The 17,280-nt window shown below is 39.6% G+C and overlaps 1 protein-coding gene across 15 annotated transcripts in view; it reads right to left on the bottom strand.

Annotated features, from left to right (window-relative positions):
* CEP128 (centrosomal protein 128) overlaps positions 1-17,280 on the bottom strand; it is a 319,695-nt gene that overhangs the window by 261,459 nt on the left and 40,956 nt on the right. For 13 of the 15 annotated variants that reach the window (XM_036429922.2, XM_045575837.1, XM_045575960.1 and 10 more), the window contains 2 exons: positions 17,207-17,279; positions 4,090-4,206 (listed from right to left, as the gene is read on the bottom strand). In XM_036429922.2, coding sequence (XP_036285815.1) covers positions 4,090-4,206; positions 17,207-17,279 — 190 coding nt within the window. The remainder of the gene's footprint in view (positions 1-4,089; positions 4,207-17,206; position 17,280) is intronic. The other 2 variants (XM_045575777.1, XM_045576042.1) reach the window with 1 other exon arrangement.

Below are 17,280 nucleotides of genomic sequence, written 5' to 3'. Positions count from 1 at the left end.
CTGTTCAATCCAAAACCACCTTTTGTAAGTGCATAGGTCATCGTGTATATTAAAGTGACAAAGTACGAAGTTAAACATTTCTTATCAATAGTGATCCTCTATTGTCAGAAAGGGCATTCCAAATCACACCTTAAGCTTTTAGTCAAACTGACAATTACACTGCAAATATTCAGGCTCTGGTTTCTCAAAGCGGGTGGGAAGCAATCTTCCTCCCCCTCTTTCTTTGTAATTTTGGGCATTCTGCAAAGAGAGGAGAAAATAAGTACGGAAAATTTTTCTAATTTTCTCTTGCAAAAAGAGCAATTGTCTCTTCAGTACTATTCTTATGCTCACCAGATGCAATTTGCTTTGAGAATAAATGTATAAAAATCAATGTCTAAAAAAAAGGCTACCCACATGCTGTATCTAATATTCAACAAAGTATCCTTTTCAAAGTAATTACCAACTAACAAGTGTAAGCCTCCTTTTGTGAAATGAAGGAAAGTGGAATTTTAGAAAACAAAAGCAGATTTTTCTATCAATTTACATGTAATTTCAGAGTTGCAATTTTTGTTCCTAATTTTCAAGCAGCAGTATTTCTACATAAGAAATTTCTGTTGATCTGTCAATTAATAAGGGTAATGATTTCCATGCACACGTGAGTGTGGTTTGTAGAATATCACTTTCGGAGAAAACCATTCGATGAAAGAAAAAAATTCCTTTTGATTTTAATCTTTTTGTTTTCTTGTTGTTTCTAATTTTTATACCTATTGTATAAATCTAAAAAATATTTTAAGGGAATTTTGACAAATTTATTTTCTATAATAATAAAACATAAACAACATAATAAAATGAGAATTCACAAATCTATACCAATAAAAATGAATGAATGAAAGAAAAGACAAATCCTTTCCTTACTATAGAATTACAAAAAATAAATGTGGACAATGATGGGACTTTTAACAAAACTCATCATTTAGCATCAATTTTAATAATAAGTGTCTCATACAAGAATCAATATTAGATACAAAAATTCATGAGTGTGATATTAGGCTATTTTCAAGTCTCAAAGCATCTCCCCATCCTATATAATGAAGAGGTAATATGCAAATTAACCCTCACACCCTTGCACAAGATGGCTGGTCCCATGTGGTCAAAGATGGCAAGCAGGGAAGAGCAGTTGTGAGTGATCTGACCAGCAGGGGAGGGCAGTTGTGGGGATCAGGCTTGCAGGGGAGGGCAGATGGGGTGACCAGTCCTGCAGGGGAGGGCAATTGGAGGCAACCAGGCCTACAGGGGAGGGCAGTAGGAGGTAACAAGGCTGGCAGGGAGGGCAGTTGGGGACAGTCAGACCAACAGAGGAGGGCAATCGATTGGCAGGGGAGCAGTTAGGCATAGATCAGGCTGGCAGGGGAGTGGTTAGGGGGTGATCAGGCTGGCAGGTAGGGAGCAGTTGGGAGCCAGCAGGCCTGGATTGTGAGAGAGATGCCCGACTGCCAGTTTAGGCCCGATCCCTATGGATAGGCAGTCGAATATCACTCAAGGGGTCCGAGATTGGAGAGGGTGCAGGCTGGGCTGAGGGATACCACCACCCCCAGTGCACGAACTTCATGCACCAGGCCTCTAGTAAAATAAATAATTATAAACACATAATAGTGATTTTAGTAAAAAACTTGGCAGGCAACAGTTCTATTTTAAGTAATGGGAAAAACTGACATTACATGCCTCCTGACATGATATCCTGGGAAGAGCATAATACCATTACTCTAGATTTCCTGCTGAAAGTATTGAATCTGATTGTGAGGAAACATCAACAAACCAAAAATGAAAGATATTCTACAAAATAACTGGCCAGTATTCTACAAAGTTCTTAGGGTGTGAATGACAACGAAAGACTGAAACCCTATTCCACATTAAAAGAGATTAAACAGACGTGACAGCCAAATGCTATCTGTAACCCTGAACTGTATCCTAGATCAGAAAAGGACATCAGTGGCACAAATTCAATAAGACATGTAGTCTACATCACAGTATTGATCCAATGATAATTTCCTGTGATTAAGAAAGAGAACATACACACCATATTGTTTAGGTATCAAATATTTATATCCTGTGTGCAACTAATGCAAAAAAAAGTATGTGTGTGTGTGTGTGTGTGTGTGTGTGTGTGTGTAGAGAAATGATAAAGTTAGTCTGGTAAAATTTGAATATTGGGGGAATCTAGATATAGGATATACAGAAATTCTTTGTTCTAATTTTTTAATTTCTTCGTAAGTCTGACATTTCAAAATAAAATGGTATCTAAAGAATAAGTGACCTCTATTTTTCATTGATTTGATGACACTTACAGTCTTATCCAGGGGTTGGCAAATACTATCTAATAAAAGAGTAATATGCAAATTAACCATCACTCCACTACAGCCATAAGCCACATCCATAAGCCACACCACAAGCCACGACCACCAGCCAATCAGAGCAAGTATGCAAATTAACCCCAACCAGATGCCTTCAGCCACAGAGAGCAGGAGGGAGGCTTAGGTTTCCCCAGCAATGGAGAAAGCCAAGCTTTCCATCTGCCCTTGCCGGCATAGGCCTCCACTCAAGGTTACAAAGTTTCAATTATAGAAGGTAAACAAATCCAAACAGAAATGGCGGCAGCCACAGAGCGGGAGGCTAGGGTTGCCCCCAGCAAAGGAGGAAGCCAAGCTTTCCACACACCCTGGCCAGCCCAGACCTTCGCTTAAGGCTACAAAGTTTCAATTATAGAAGATACATAAATTCCAACAGATATGGCTGCCACCATGGAGTAAGCAGAAGGCTTGGCTCTGCTCCAGGCTACAAAGTTTCAATTGTAGAAGATAAATAAACCCTAGATACCAGGACCTCCGCCTGGGTCGCCAGGGGGCGTGGCTGGCCTGCAAACCACCACAGGCCCCTCGCCCAGACTGCCCCATGCCCCAAGGGAACCCCCACCCTGATCCAGGACATTCTTCAGGGCAAACCAGCAGGCCCCCACTCTTGCACCAGGCCTCTATCCTATCTAATAAAAGAGTAATATGCAGATTGACCATTACTCCAACACACAAAATTGCTGTCCCCATGTGATCAAAGATCCCATGAGGACACAAGTTGGCCACCACAAGATGGCCAGCAGGGTAGGGCAATTGGGGGGACCAGGCATGCAGGGGAGGGCAGTTAGGGGTCACCAAGCCTGCAGGGGATGGCATTTAGGGGTGACCAGGCCTGCAGGGTATGGCAGTTAGGGGCAAACAGGCTGGCAGGGGAGCAGTTAGGCATCAATCAGGCTGGCAGGAGAGTGGTTAGGGGGTGATCAGGCTGGCAGGCAGAAGCAGTTAGGGGCAATCAGGAAGGCAGGCAAGTGAGCAGTTGGGAGCCAGCAGTCCTGGATTGTGAGAGGGATGTCCCAGATTGGAGAGGATGCAGGCTGGGCTGAGGGACACTGCCCTATCTCCCTCCCCCCCCCATGCATGAATTTCATGCACTGGGCCTCTAATGTTTCTATAAAGGGCCAGGCGGTGAATATCTAACAAAGGCTTTGTGGACCATACAGTCTCTTTCATAGCTACTCAACACATCCATTGTGTCACAAAAGCACCCCCAGACAAATTGGAAATGAATGGGAACAGCTGTGCTCCAATAAAATTTTATTTATAAAAATAGCCAATGAGTCAGATTCAGTCCATGTGGCCAGTTTGCTGACCCCTGTTATGTCAAGGAAAATCAATCAGAGTAATTATACTTTCAGTTAACATTTTTTGAGTATATGCCAGACACTATGTTAAGTGCTTTACTGCTTAACTCGTTTATCCTTGCACCAATCTGATTACAGTAAAATTACGATTATTTCCACTTCCCACAGGCCTAGAAAAGGTGAGGAACTGGTCCACATGACACAGTTAGCAAGCAGTAGATTCTGGGTTTGACCCAGAGAGGGCTGTCTTCTCTCACTAAACTATAAACATGTTATACTTCTCATGTGGACTGAACTACCCTGTCACAGGGTAACAACTAAGGGATTGTGATGATTTAGCAACAGCTAAAGTTACCTAAGATCAAGACGAACATTCTGAGAAGGTATTTTTCACAAACCTCTTGTAGCTGCAAAGAAATAAGTCCCAGTTGGTCCTGGCGTTTTTCCACCAGTTCTCTTTCTGTGCGCATCTCCTTTTCTATTTCTTGCAGCCGTCGCTCCACCCGATCTGAAACCTTAACACAAACAAACAGAAGTACTGACATTACAGAGCTGTTAGGTGAAGGAGAAGAAAAAAGACTACCTGACCTCTATTTTTCATTTACGCCAGATACACTACTGCCCAAAGCACTTAAGACTGGCTTGTTTGTAGAGCCCTTTTTCATGACACAATTATAAAACAGATCACACAAAAACTAAAAAACATTTTAAAAAGCAATCATTAGTCTCTAAATAATCCAAACCTGAACCCCAAAAAAGAACTTATATTTTTCAAAGCATAAAATAGTAATTGAATAGGTAAGTATTAAAAGCAATAAACTAGAAAAGAGTGCCCTCTGGTGAAACATGAGAAAAACAGCAATTTTGTAAAGCTCCTTCATTTCTTACTCTGATAAACTGTTAAATCTGTTTAGTTCTTTATCGTTTTAATTATCTATAAGCATGGCCTGCCTTGGGAGGTTTTGATGTTTATGTGCAGCAAATAATTGAAAGGGATTTTCATTAGCTTGTCAATCTTGTCTAGTGTGATCTGCTAAAAATAAACCAGCTGAAAATATCAAAAACTAAAGTCAAACTGAAAAATAATTAATTGGGACTCTCTAAAATAAACATGAAAGAATTTTCCTTTCTGATGCAAGATTTTGCCTGCTAAAAGTTTGGAAAATTCAAAAACACTTTCTGAGTTACCACTAAATAGTCCACTAAATAAAATTTACACTATTTGATGATGTGTTTATTTGGTGCTGGTAAACAGAACATATTTGCTTTCCTTTAAGAGAATCAATAAATACAGCTCTTGTAAGAAATATTTTTTTGTCAATTTTATAGCCAAAAATGGTCCTGGTCACTAGGGATCTTAGTAGGCCAAGGACTATGTTCTAAACTGAATTATGGTGATGGTTTCACTACTCAGTACATTTACTAAAAATTGAACACTTAAAGCAGATTAATTTTACTGCAAATTATACCTCAGACTAAGTTTGTTTAAAAAAAAAAACACACATCAGTAAGAACAAGTTTGATTAGTTAATGAAGTCTGAGCAAAAATATTCTCTCAAAAAAAATCAACACTATTTACTAAGACTGATAAGTCTAATGTTTCCAACTTCTAGTGCTTAGAAACCAGATATTCACTGATAGTTGCAGTTCTTTACAAAAATTCAAAAAAACCCTCGGCATCAAGCTTCTAATTTATCCTGAAAACCAACCATAATATCCCAACAATTTACTACTGCATCTGAAATAAACGCAGCACCTGCTGTAAGAGAAAAAGATATTGACTAAATACTAAAAAGCAAAAGTGATTAATTCATTCAATTTTTATAAAATAAAAATATATTTATTGCTCACTGTAAATATAAAAAGTAATAGCAACACACCAGAAAATACACAATAAAGAACAACTTCAGAATCACTATTATGGCTACTATAAAAAAATTAGCTGAGAAATTGGAACTCCTGCACTGCTGGTGGGATACAAAATGGTAAACCACTATGGGAACAGTGTGGTGTTCCTTAAAATATATTTTTTTTAATTATCATATGAGCCGAAACTGGTGTGGCTCAGTGGTACAGCGTCGGTCTGCAGACTGAAAGGTCCCAGATTCGATTCCGGTCAAGGGCATGTATCTTGGTTGCGGGCACATCCCTGGTAGGGGGTGTGCAAGAGGCAGCTGGTCAATGTTTCTCTCTCATCGACGTTTCTAGCTCTCTATCTCTCTCCCTTTCTCTCTGTTAAAAATCAATAAAATATATATTTTTTTAAATTATCATATGATCCAACAATTCCATATCTAGGTATATACCCAAAAGAATTGAAAGCAGATATTTGCACCCCCATATTCATAGAAGCATTCTTCATAATAGCCAAAAGATGGGGGCAACCCAAGTGTCTATTGGCAGGTAAGTAGATAAACCAAATATGGCTTACACATATTATACAATGGAGTATGGGTTCGGCCTTAAAATGGAAGAAAATTCTTACACATCCTATAACATGGATGAACTGTGAAAACATTATGCTAAGAAATGAGGTGCCTAGAGTAGTCAAATACATAACGTAGAATGGTGGTTGTCAGAGGCAACATGCCTAGGAAGGTTGTGATGTTCTGAATGGAGACTTTTACTAAATGGGCATCATTTCAATTTTGCAAGATGAAAAGAGTTCTGGATTTGGTTATACAACTGTGAATGTACTAAACTGAATACTTAAAAATGGGTAAAATTGTAAATTTTATGTTACATATATTTATTACAACCAAAAATAAACAATTCAGAATAATAAAAATAATCTGCTAATTCTATCCACCAAGAGAAAACAATCTTGTTATATATTTCCAGAATTTTTTATGCATATGTACATGATAAGTCAAACACATATCCATTTTATTTCTTTTCTTTTTTTTAACAAAATTTGGGTATTTCACATAGTGTTTGTAAATTTTTTTTTCTATTACATATCATGGACAACTTTCCATGACAATAAAACTATATATTCTTAAAAAGTACACCATTCTTCATAATTGATTAACATAATTCCCTATAGCCCTAACTGGTTTGGTTCAGTGGATAGAGCATCGGCTTGTGGACTGAAAGGTCCCAGGTTCAATTCTGATCAAGGACATGTACTTTGGTTGTGGGCACATCCCCAGTAGGAGGTGTGCAGGAGGCAGATGATCAATGTTTCTCTCCCATCGATGTTTCTAACTCTCTATCTCTCTCCCTTCCTCTCTGTAAAAAAAAAAAATGTTTTTTTAAATAAATATAAAATAGAATAATTATCTAGTGATAGTGAGAAAACAATTGTTTATTTTTACTAGTACATACTGTGACAAACACTCCTATATAAGATTATTTTTGTATACTAAAGATACAATTTTTAAGTGAAACTGTTGAATCAAAAGACATAAATCACTAATGAAGTTATTAATCTGGGATCATACAACTAATTAGTGAGAAAAATGAGAGCCCAGTGAATCTCTATTTCCAGCAGTATCTTGTAATCCTAGGTCCACTTTCATGCATTCATCTGGCAAGCATGCATGAACACTAATTTGCCCCAGTTAAATTACGCTAGGTAGAGGATAGGCATAGAGCAATACACAAGCTGCATCCACAGACACTGTCTTCTAATAGCTTGTTATCTATTAAGGACTGACACTAAATCAGGAGTAAGGATTTCTCTAATTAAATTCAATGAGTTGGATGAGTTCTATATTTCAGGAAAGAAGAATATGTTTATTGGCATCCTAATCAAAATTAAAGCAGTTCAAGTAATCAAATACTGAGGGATAAAAATCTAAAATTACTTAGACATTTTCCACTTCAGCACCATAGCCAGGACATATGATGATTTAGAGTTCTCAGTTTTTAAATAATGTTTGGGTTTGGCAGATTTTGACAAGGTTTCAATGGTCTCTGCTTCCGGGTATTCATGCACTTTTGTAATTTCCTCCTCTGGAGTTTAGACTGGCTCTAGTGACATCCTTCCGATAAACAGAATACAAAACAAGTCATGTTCATACTTAGGTTATAAAAAATTATGACTCCCATCTTTCTAACATGTTCTTCTGGCTGGCCCTCTCTCCTGCCTTCTTGCTTGCTTGCTCTGATGAATCAAGCTGCCATGTTGTGAGATGCTCTGTGGGAAGGCCATGTGTAAAGGAAACAAAAGAGCCCTGTGACCATCAGTTCATGACAAACTGATACTTTAGTCCAAGAAATTGAATGAGCTAGGAAGGAAGTAAATCCATTGCAGGCAAGATGTGAGATGGCTGTGGCCTGTGAGAGACTCAGAGCCAAAGGAGCCAGCTAAGCCAGGCCTGGACCCCTAACCTACAGAAACTGTCATGATAAATGTTTTAAGCCAGTAAGTTCAGGAAATTTGATATGCATCCATAGATAACTAATGCAAATATTTTTTATCTTTACCCTCGGATATGTGTATTGATTTGAAAAAGGAAAAGAGGGAAGGAGGAAAGGAAAGGATGGAAAGAGAGAATGAGAGAGAGGGAACTCAGTGAAGTGATGGTGCCTGAAGAGAAGCATCAGACAGAAGAAGATGGAACTGAGCAAAATTTCAGAAATAAAAGGGGGCATATTTTATCATGGACTGGAAGTGTGCTATGCAGGAAAAGACCTAGAGTGACTCTTAGATGTCCACTGGATGGATTACAGTGCCATTTTCTGAGACTGAGCAGACCAGAGGAAGAGCAGGTAAACACAGCTCTAAACAGAAGAGCATGGGCTCTGTACCTAATGACACAGCATAACTTACTACTGTGGAATGATAAAATAATTCCCAGTAATACAAATTATTTTAAAGACTGCATTCATCAATGCCTCCTCATTTTCATATTTTTTTTTATTTCTGAGACATAAAGGAAAAATTCTAAACAGCTAATGCTAAAAAGTACATTTTTATTGAGATCCATGTGAACCAATTAAATGTATTACACAGATATCAAAGAGTCCAACTTTTCCATATTTACTTATAAAAATAGTATAATAAGAATAAACATTAGAATAGCATTTAAAGCTAGCTTTAATGAGCAGAGGTGAAATGAAAGCAAAGGCCTCCTGTTTATGGGATTGTATCCCGATTTTTCAATACATTGATTCCTCAGATCTTTCACAGTAGATGCTGTTGTAAAATGCATTTCAATATGTATTTGTTGTATAACCTGCTGTTGCAATCTGTGCAATAACCATGTTATCCTAAATGCAGGGTTGAGAATTCTTACTTGAATTCATGGCCTACTCTTCCAGAAACAGCTGGATCCATGTTTACATTTTTAATTAACATGGGGACCCTCCTATAGAAACTAAAATAAAATTGACTTTTTCCTCCATGAATAGTAAAATTAATATGCACTCATATCATATTAAACTGGGTTAATTCTAGATAACGAATGTCCTCTGTGGTAAAAGGTCCATGTTACAGTGTTTATTACCACAATTAAGTGTTAACATAAAATATTTTCCATAATATAATGTTATGAATAATAACTATTCCCTCCCAACAGGCAGCTTGAAAAACAAACAAACAAAAATCTATGATTCACAAAGGATTAACAAATCAGACCTTGGCATGTATGATAGAAACCGGTACCTTTTGCCTCTCAAAGAAAAATGTGTTCTATAAACTTTCAAGATATATTTTAGTTACTGAGAAAATGCACGAGAAACAAGTGTAGCCTCGGAATAATGCACAATAAATGAGATTAACAGCGGTTACCAACAGAAAATGAAATTGGTGGGAGACAGAGGCAGTCCTTCATTTTTCTTTGTATATTTGTACAATATTTAAAAGTTTTCTACCATGACCATACATCATTTTGGAAATTTTATTCTAAACCTAAATCCGGAGGGGGAAACAGTTGCAGTCTCTGAGAAGTTTAACACTCAAATAACAAAACCACATCTTTTCTGACAGTATGCTATCATGAATTCACAAATGCAACACAATACGTCAAATAGTTACAAAATGTAAATGTTGACTTCAGTTGGAATAAGTGATTCACAAAATCTATATTAAGCCTTGTACAAATTGGAAGTAAACATCATGTGACCTTTGGAAGACCTTCCAAATTTCAATAACATCACTTTTAAGGTTTTGCATTAGACAGATGTTTCCTAATCAGGAGGACATGCACCCACATGATTCAGATGTCCTCTGTACAACTAAGAACAACCTCACTTGAGAGCACATTTACAGAACATGCCAAATAAACTGTCACATCACAACTTGATGTGAGGAACTGGCAGGTGAACAATTGAACTGGGTGCCCAGTTAGGTGTGTCCAATTCTCCAGGTTCTGACAATATAAAAGAACGTGTCCTGATGAGCTGAGCACACGGGCAGCTAAGGAAATTGGCAAGGTATATACACCAACTACATCAATGAGCTGTGAATAGGGAGGTGTGACCTGCAGTTGTGCAATCATAGTTTTGATTGATGTCGAGTGATTCCGATCAGTGGTAATGATGATGTAAAAGGCTGTCTCTAAATTTAGCTAACTGTTAACTTTTAGCTCAGTGGTTTCACTTTAGACCCACATTCATATTCCAGACTATGTAAATTGTACTTGCTAGCTTTATTTGCTTTATGAAAGAAAAAATATGAAGTGGTAACAGTTCATTTGGGGTTCTCTTTAACATGGCGAAAGGAGAAACTTAACAAAGGCAATGTGCACTATGCAAATCAGTATTTTCAAAAATTCAAACTGATAACATTGTAATGCATCCAGTAATTAATAGCAGGAAAGGAACAAGGGGAAGGCCAAATATTATAGGCATATAATTTGTGCAGCTTTGCCAGGAAGCCATCTGGCCTGTTCCTTGCAGATCCTGGGGAAAGAGACTGGACAGAGGAAGAACAGACACATGCTCAGTCAATTCTGTGCTTGCCTATCAGTCATACCTGGGAACAGGTCATGGGCCAGAGAAGGCATGGACACTACAAGCACAAGACGATTTAATACATTTAATCTAGTCCAGTGGCCAGCAAACCGTGGCTCATGAGCCACATTTGGCTCTTTGGCCCTTTGAGTGTGGCTCTTTCACAAAATACCATGGCTTGGGCAAGATGATTTTGAAAAAGTGGCATTAGAAGAAGTTTAAGTTTTAAAAATTTGGCTCGCAAAAGAAATTTAATCGTTGTACTGTTGATATTTGGTTCCGTTGACTAATGAGTTTGCCGACCACTGTCCTAGTCAAAGGAGTTCTCTCTCTCGCTCTTTCTTTCTTGCTCAAGCTTGACTCCTGGCCTGTGGGACTCTGGTGCTCCTGCATTTGCCCACATGGCTCACAGCCATGTGGACACAAAACAATGGAGTAATGATGTGTAACTAGCCTGATGCTGTTACTGGACCCAGCTCCACCATGGAAAAGAAACTCTGAATACTGGTTTTGCTTCTAGCTCTGATGAATCCCCAGCTGTACCTCTTCCAGGATTGGATTAAGGGAAATGGGGCTTGGGAAAACCACAGATATAATTCCACACAAATAGAAATTACTCATCTGCCAGAAACCAAACCAGCATGTCATAATTACAAGAGTTCCATCAAAAGGTTGATGAGCCGAAACCGGTTTGGCTCAATGGCTAGAGCGTCGGCTTGGGGACTGAAAGGTCCCGGGTTCGATTCCGGTCAAGGGCATGTACCTTGGTTGCGGGCATATCCCCAGTAGGGGGTGTGCAAGAGGCAGCTGATCGATGACTCTCTCTCATCGATGTTTCTAACTCTCTATCTCTCTCCCTTCCTCTCTGTACAAAATCAATAAAATATATTAACAAAAAAAAAAAAAAAAAAAAGGTTGATGAGACTTGGGGGCTCAACAGGGGTTGAGCCATATATGTAATCATCTGTTGAAACAGCTAAAAAAGCATCTCCCCAACCCTGAATAGGATAATCGTTTGCTGCTAGACAGCTCAAGGCATCTTAATCTACATGTTATTGCTTCCTGTTGGCCAAACACCTGAACAATTGTAAGCTATTCCCCAATCTGACAATGCTTCTATAAACCCTAACCTTTGAAACCCTACCCTTCGAAGTGTATTGTCTCCACCTTGCCTTAGGTCAAATTCTGTTAATAAAAAGCAAGGGGTCCTGGGACAAGAAGAGTCTTTAGCACCTTTAGCTGAAGTTCCTCTGACCCCCAATGCCTTTCAAAACTATCTTTCGTCTCCGGACTCTTTAATCATCTATGCACTGTCTTTTTCCAGCTTGCTGAACCCCTTTTTAATGCTGGGTCAAGAATCCCGGCACTCATCCTCCTGTGTGAGTCTCAGAAAATTCTTTTTCTAATGATATCATAAGGAACCAACCCACAGCACTCGGTGGGGACAGGGATATCCAACTCACACTTACAACAGAGGAAGACTATCCACACATTTCTCCAATAACAAAACCATCCCAAATATCTAACAATGTCAAAAGACAGCATGACATTTCAGCTAGCTATGCCTATGGTTTCTCAGATCTACAAGGATCTCAGCAGAACACTAAGGATATTCAAGTCTGGATCAAAGCCCTTGTCACAAGCATGCTCACAAGTTGTATACCTATACAGAAGTAAAAGAAGCCTCATACAACATCTGAAAATCTCTAAAATCTTATGCATTAGAAATAACAAACCTAGAAATAAAATCTGATATATACAAAAAGATTGAGGGAGTTTCACTTCCAAAAATGACAGGCTAAATAATTTAGACCATCCCTTCCAATGTAAATAACTTAAAAAGCTAAAAATAATATTTTAAATAAAAATCTGGAAAACTAGCCTGGCTGGTATGACTCCATGGTTAAGCATCAACCTATGAACCAGGAGGTCACAATTAGATATCCAATCAGGGCACATGCCTAGGTTTTGGGCTCAGTCCCCGAGGGTGAGGTGGGTGGAGCATGGGGCAGCTAATCAATGATTCCCTCTCATCATTGATGCTTCTATCTCTCTCTCCCTCTCCCTTCCTCTCTGAAATATATATATTTAAGTGTAGAAAACTAAAAGAATCAAGACATATGAGACCAAATGCAAGATAAAAGAAACTAAGAGAGGTCGGCCAGTCCGTGTTTTAGGGCCACTTTCTCCCTGAAAGAACAGCCCATTTCAGAAAAGGCAACTGAGACACTGAGAAGCTGAACAGTTTTTAACAGATGTGTGGGATCAAAAGCGAAAAACTGAAGTTGAGAGCCTTCCCAAGGAAGGGAGTCCCTGGTCAAACTCCCTAGTCTGTGGGTTGGAATCCTGCCTGAAGGACAATACACTAACAGTAAGGATGAACCAGAAATGGTTAAAACCTGGCACTGAAGTTTAACTTTGAAATATCTCAACAATTAACAATAAGGTAATTCATGATTGCCATGGTCTCTAATTTATAACAAAAAGCAAATATGTCCTCTCATTCATAATAATTATCAAATTATCTAAGCAACTTCTCTTTGCAGAGAATGAAAGAGATTTTCTGTCATCAACAGAATATCTTATTAAGAAAGTTTTAAAAAATGAGTAGAAACAGTTGTAGAATTAAGAAAGTTTTAAAAAATGAGTAGAACAGTTGGAGACAATCTTAGCAATATATACAATTGACAAAGTGCTCAGATATAAGATATATAAAGGCCTCACCCAAATCAGTAATAAAATGGCAAGAAACTCAATAAAAGAGTGGGCGAAAAGCAAACTGGCACTTCAAAAAAGAAAACAGCCAATAGCCAACAAACAAAAAAAATACTCATTATCATTAGTAATCATGAAAATTTAAATTAAAGCCATAATGAGATACCATAAACACTCAACATAATGGCTATAACTGAAAGACTCAGTAGTATCAGTGTTGGAAAGGATGAACAACACAAATCCTCACACACTGATGGTAAGAGTGTAAATTAATGCAGCCATTTTGAAAGCCTGCTTTTCAGGACCTAGTAAATTGGAAGGTAGCTAGCAACTGCACTGCATGTTACATTCCAACAGAAATGAACACACAGGTGTTCTAAAATAATAAAATCAGTCACTGCAGCATTATTCATAACAGCCCAAAATTCGAAATAATTCCAATATCCATCACAAAATATTACAATATAATACAGTATATTCATACAATGGAATACTAAAGAGCAATAAAAATGAACTAACTGCAAGTACAGGGCACAACACCCAAAAATATCACAATCATAATGTTTAGCAAAAGAAGTCAAACATCCAAAACAGCATGTCGTGAATTACTGCATTTATATGAAGTCCAAAAGAGACAAAATTAAGCTAAAGGGTTAAAAGTTAAACTAAGAGTCATGTTTAAAAAGGAAGGAGTTAGTGACAGGGAGGGGAAATAAAGCAGCCTTGTGTGTGCTGGTGATATCTATTGTAGTTCTATATCTGAGTGGTGGTTACATGGGCATATTCACCTTGAAATAATTAATCCAGCTTCACATTGATATATATATATATATGTATATTTCTGTATGTGCATTCTGTATGTGCAACATGCCCCGCCTGCAGGCTCAAACCCCAATGTGGGGCATACAGGAAGCAGCCAATTGATGATTCTGTCTCATCATTGATGTTTCTATCTCTCTCTCCCTCTCCCTTCCTCTCTGAAATAAATAAAAATATATTTTTTAAAAAAAAAGACACAAAGCTTCAGCAGCTTCCTTTGTCAAGTGACAGGTCCCACACTAGAGTTTATGAGAGGAGAGGACCATTGAAGAAGGAATAGAGGACCTTAGAGCTCCTTCTTATTAGTGTGCATTCAGCTCCTAGAAAGAGAGAATGTAAGCCAGAGAATGCATAAATGCCTTTTTGTGTGAACCACTGCAATTAAGAAAGGCACCAATCTCAAAACAGATTTTTTTTAAGTATATGATATTTTTGCTACTTTAGACAGGTACAGTGTAAATTAATGATGCCCTTGGTGTGCCTGGGAGAATCTAGCACTTTATGTAAAAAATAAAGTATCCCATGTCCTGACCACACATTAGTGCCACACTATCATGTAACAGCTGCAAAGATTTGTCAACTGCAACAGAAGACCGACATTGTATCTTCTCCTCTCTGGGGCACTTCACAAAGAAATTAGCACCAAACACCCAGGCAGGAGGCGCTTTTGTGTGGTCAGGTGCTTATTCTTGTTTTTTAAAGGGGCAGTAACTGAGTTGATCTCTGAAAATATAGCATATTCATCTCTTAGCAGATGCAGCCAATAAATTCAAACTCCAAAATAAACAACATATCTATCTGAGGAACTGTAAACACAATTAACATCTGGAGAAAAATTAACTGCTTTTACTAGAAAGCATCCAGAAATGTTAAAAAAAAAAAAAAAAAAATTCTGCTAACTTTTCTTGTCTTGGAAAGACAAAAGGTATTGTAGGAAATGAATAAATACATATTATTTCTAAGGTTGAGAAATTTGCAAGAGTTTAGTGACAATTTCTATTGTTATTTTTCTTCTAAAAACAAAAACAAAACAGAAATGATGCAAAGAAAGACACTGTATGGTCTTAAAATGTAACCTTAATTCCACCGAGAATAGTGATTTGATAAAAAGAAATCTCTGCATAGAGAGTATGTACAATCTGAGTTTGAGATAACAAAACTTGAGAATAAGGGGTATTTTCAATCAGTACAACCTAAAACAAGAACAAATAGCAAGGAGGTCTCTGTAGAAATTGTGTACACACTTATGTAAGACTAGAGGCCCAGTGCACGAAATTTGTGCACAGGGAGGTATCCCTCAGCCCAGCCTGCATACTCTCCAATCTAGACCCCTGAAGGATATTCGACCACCAGGATTGGGCCTAAACGGGCGGGTGTACATCCCTCTCACAATTCAGGACTGCTGGCTCCCAACTGCTCACTGCCTCTCTCTGATTGCCCCTAACCACTTCTGCCTGTAAGCCTTAGCACCCCCAACCCCTCCCCTGCCAGCCTGATCGAATCCTAATTGCTCCCCAGCTGGCCTGATTGCCCCTAACTGCCCTCCCCTACTGTCCTGATCACCCCTAACTGCCCTCCCCTGCAGGCCTGGTTGCCCCCAACTGCCCTCCTTTGCAGGCCTGGTCACCCCCAACTACCCTCCCTGCAGGCCTGGTCTCCCCCCAACTGCCCTCCCCTGCAGGCCAGGTCCCTTCAACTGTCCTCTCCTACATGCCTGGGTCCCCCCAACTACCCTCCCCTGCAAGCCTGGTCACCCCCCAATTGCCCTCCCCTGCTGACCTGCCCCCCCCCAACTGCCCTCCCCTGCTGGCCTGGTCCCCTCAAGTGCCTTCCTCTGCAGTCCTGGTCCTCCCCAATTGCCCTCCCTTGTTAGCCTGGTCTCCCCCAACTGCCCTCCTCTGCTGGCCCGGTCACCCTTAACTGCCTTCCCTGCTGGCCTAATTGCCTGGTCCCCTCAACTGCCCTCCCCTGCATACCTGGTCCCCCACAACTGCCCTCCCCTGCAGGCCTGGTCCCCCCAATTGCTCTTCCCTATAGGCCTTCCCCCCCAACTGCCTTCCCCTGCAGTCTGGTCCCCCCAATAACCCTCCCCTGCTAACCTGGTCTTCCCTAACTGACTTCTCTGATGGCCCAGTCACCTCCTTAACTGCCCTCCCTGCTTGCCTGATTGCCCACAACTGCCCTCCCCTGCAAACCTGGGTCCCCCCACAACTATCCTCCCCCAATCTGTCCTCCCCTGCATGCCTGGTACCCCCCAACTGCCTTCCCTGCTGGCCTGGTCCTCCCAGCTGCTCTCCCCTACAGGTATGCCCCCCAACTGCCTTCCCCTGAAGTCCTGATACCCCCAACTGGCCTCCTCTGCCAGCCCAATCACTCCTAACTGCTCTCCCTGCTTGCCTGATCACCCACAACTGCCCTCCCCTGCAGGCTTGATCCCCCCCAACTGCCCTCACCTGAAGGCCTGCTCCTCCCCAAATGTCCTACCCTACTGGCCTGGTTGGCCCCAACTGCCCTTCCCTGCTAGCCTGGTCACCCTAACTGCCCTCTTCTTCTGGCCTGGTAACCCCTAACTGCCCACAACTGCCCTTCCCTGCCAGCCATCTTGTGATGGCCATCTTGTGTACACATGAGGGCAGCCATCTTTGACCACATGGGGGTGGCCATCTTGTGTCTTGGAGTAACAGTCAATTTGCATATTACTATTTTATTAGATAGTAATAAAATATTTAATAGGAGTTCTATAGAGCCACTTCTCAAAATTCTGTGTTTCTCAAATATCATTTAACAAGAGCTACAGAAGCATCACTGAGTCAATACAATTTAAAATTCATAATAAAACTCTAACAATTAAAACAAATGATAATTCTATCCCCAATATACAACCATGTAAATATTTCAAACTTAAATACTGAAAATTTATAAACATTTTATAAGAGCTATAAAATATATTATTAAACAAAGTGGCATACACCACTAAAAAAGTTAAAATTTACTGAACTTCACTGTGAATACAATGAACCCCACCACCCTCTCTACCATCTGCATATGAAATAAAACTTTTTATAAACAAAGAGTTCTCACCACTTCTTGTTTTTGGGTTTCACTCAGTTTTTCAGTCAATCTTTCCAAAGCCCTTTTTGTTTCAGCATCCGACC

Source organism: Pipistrellus kuhlii, unplaced genomic scaffold, assembly GCF_014108245.1.
Source record: "Pipistrellus kuhlii isolate mPipKuh1 unplaced genomic scaffold, mPipKuh1.p scaffold_m20_p_1, whole genome shotgun sequence".
Classification (NCBI taxonomy): Eukaryota; Metazoa; Chordata; class Mammalia; order Chiroptera; family Vespertilionidae; genus Pipistrellus; species Pipistrellus kuhlii.
Note: the sequence above shows the minus strand (reverse complement) of the source record. Positions and strands in the feature narration are given on the sequence as shown.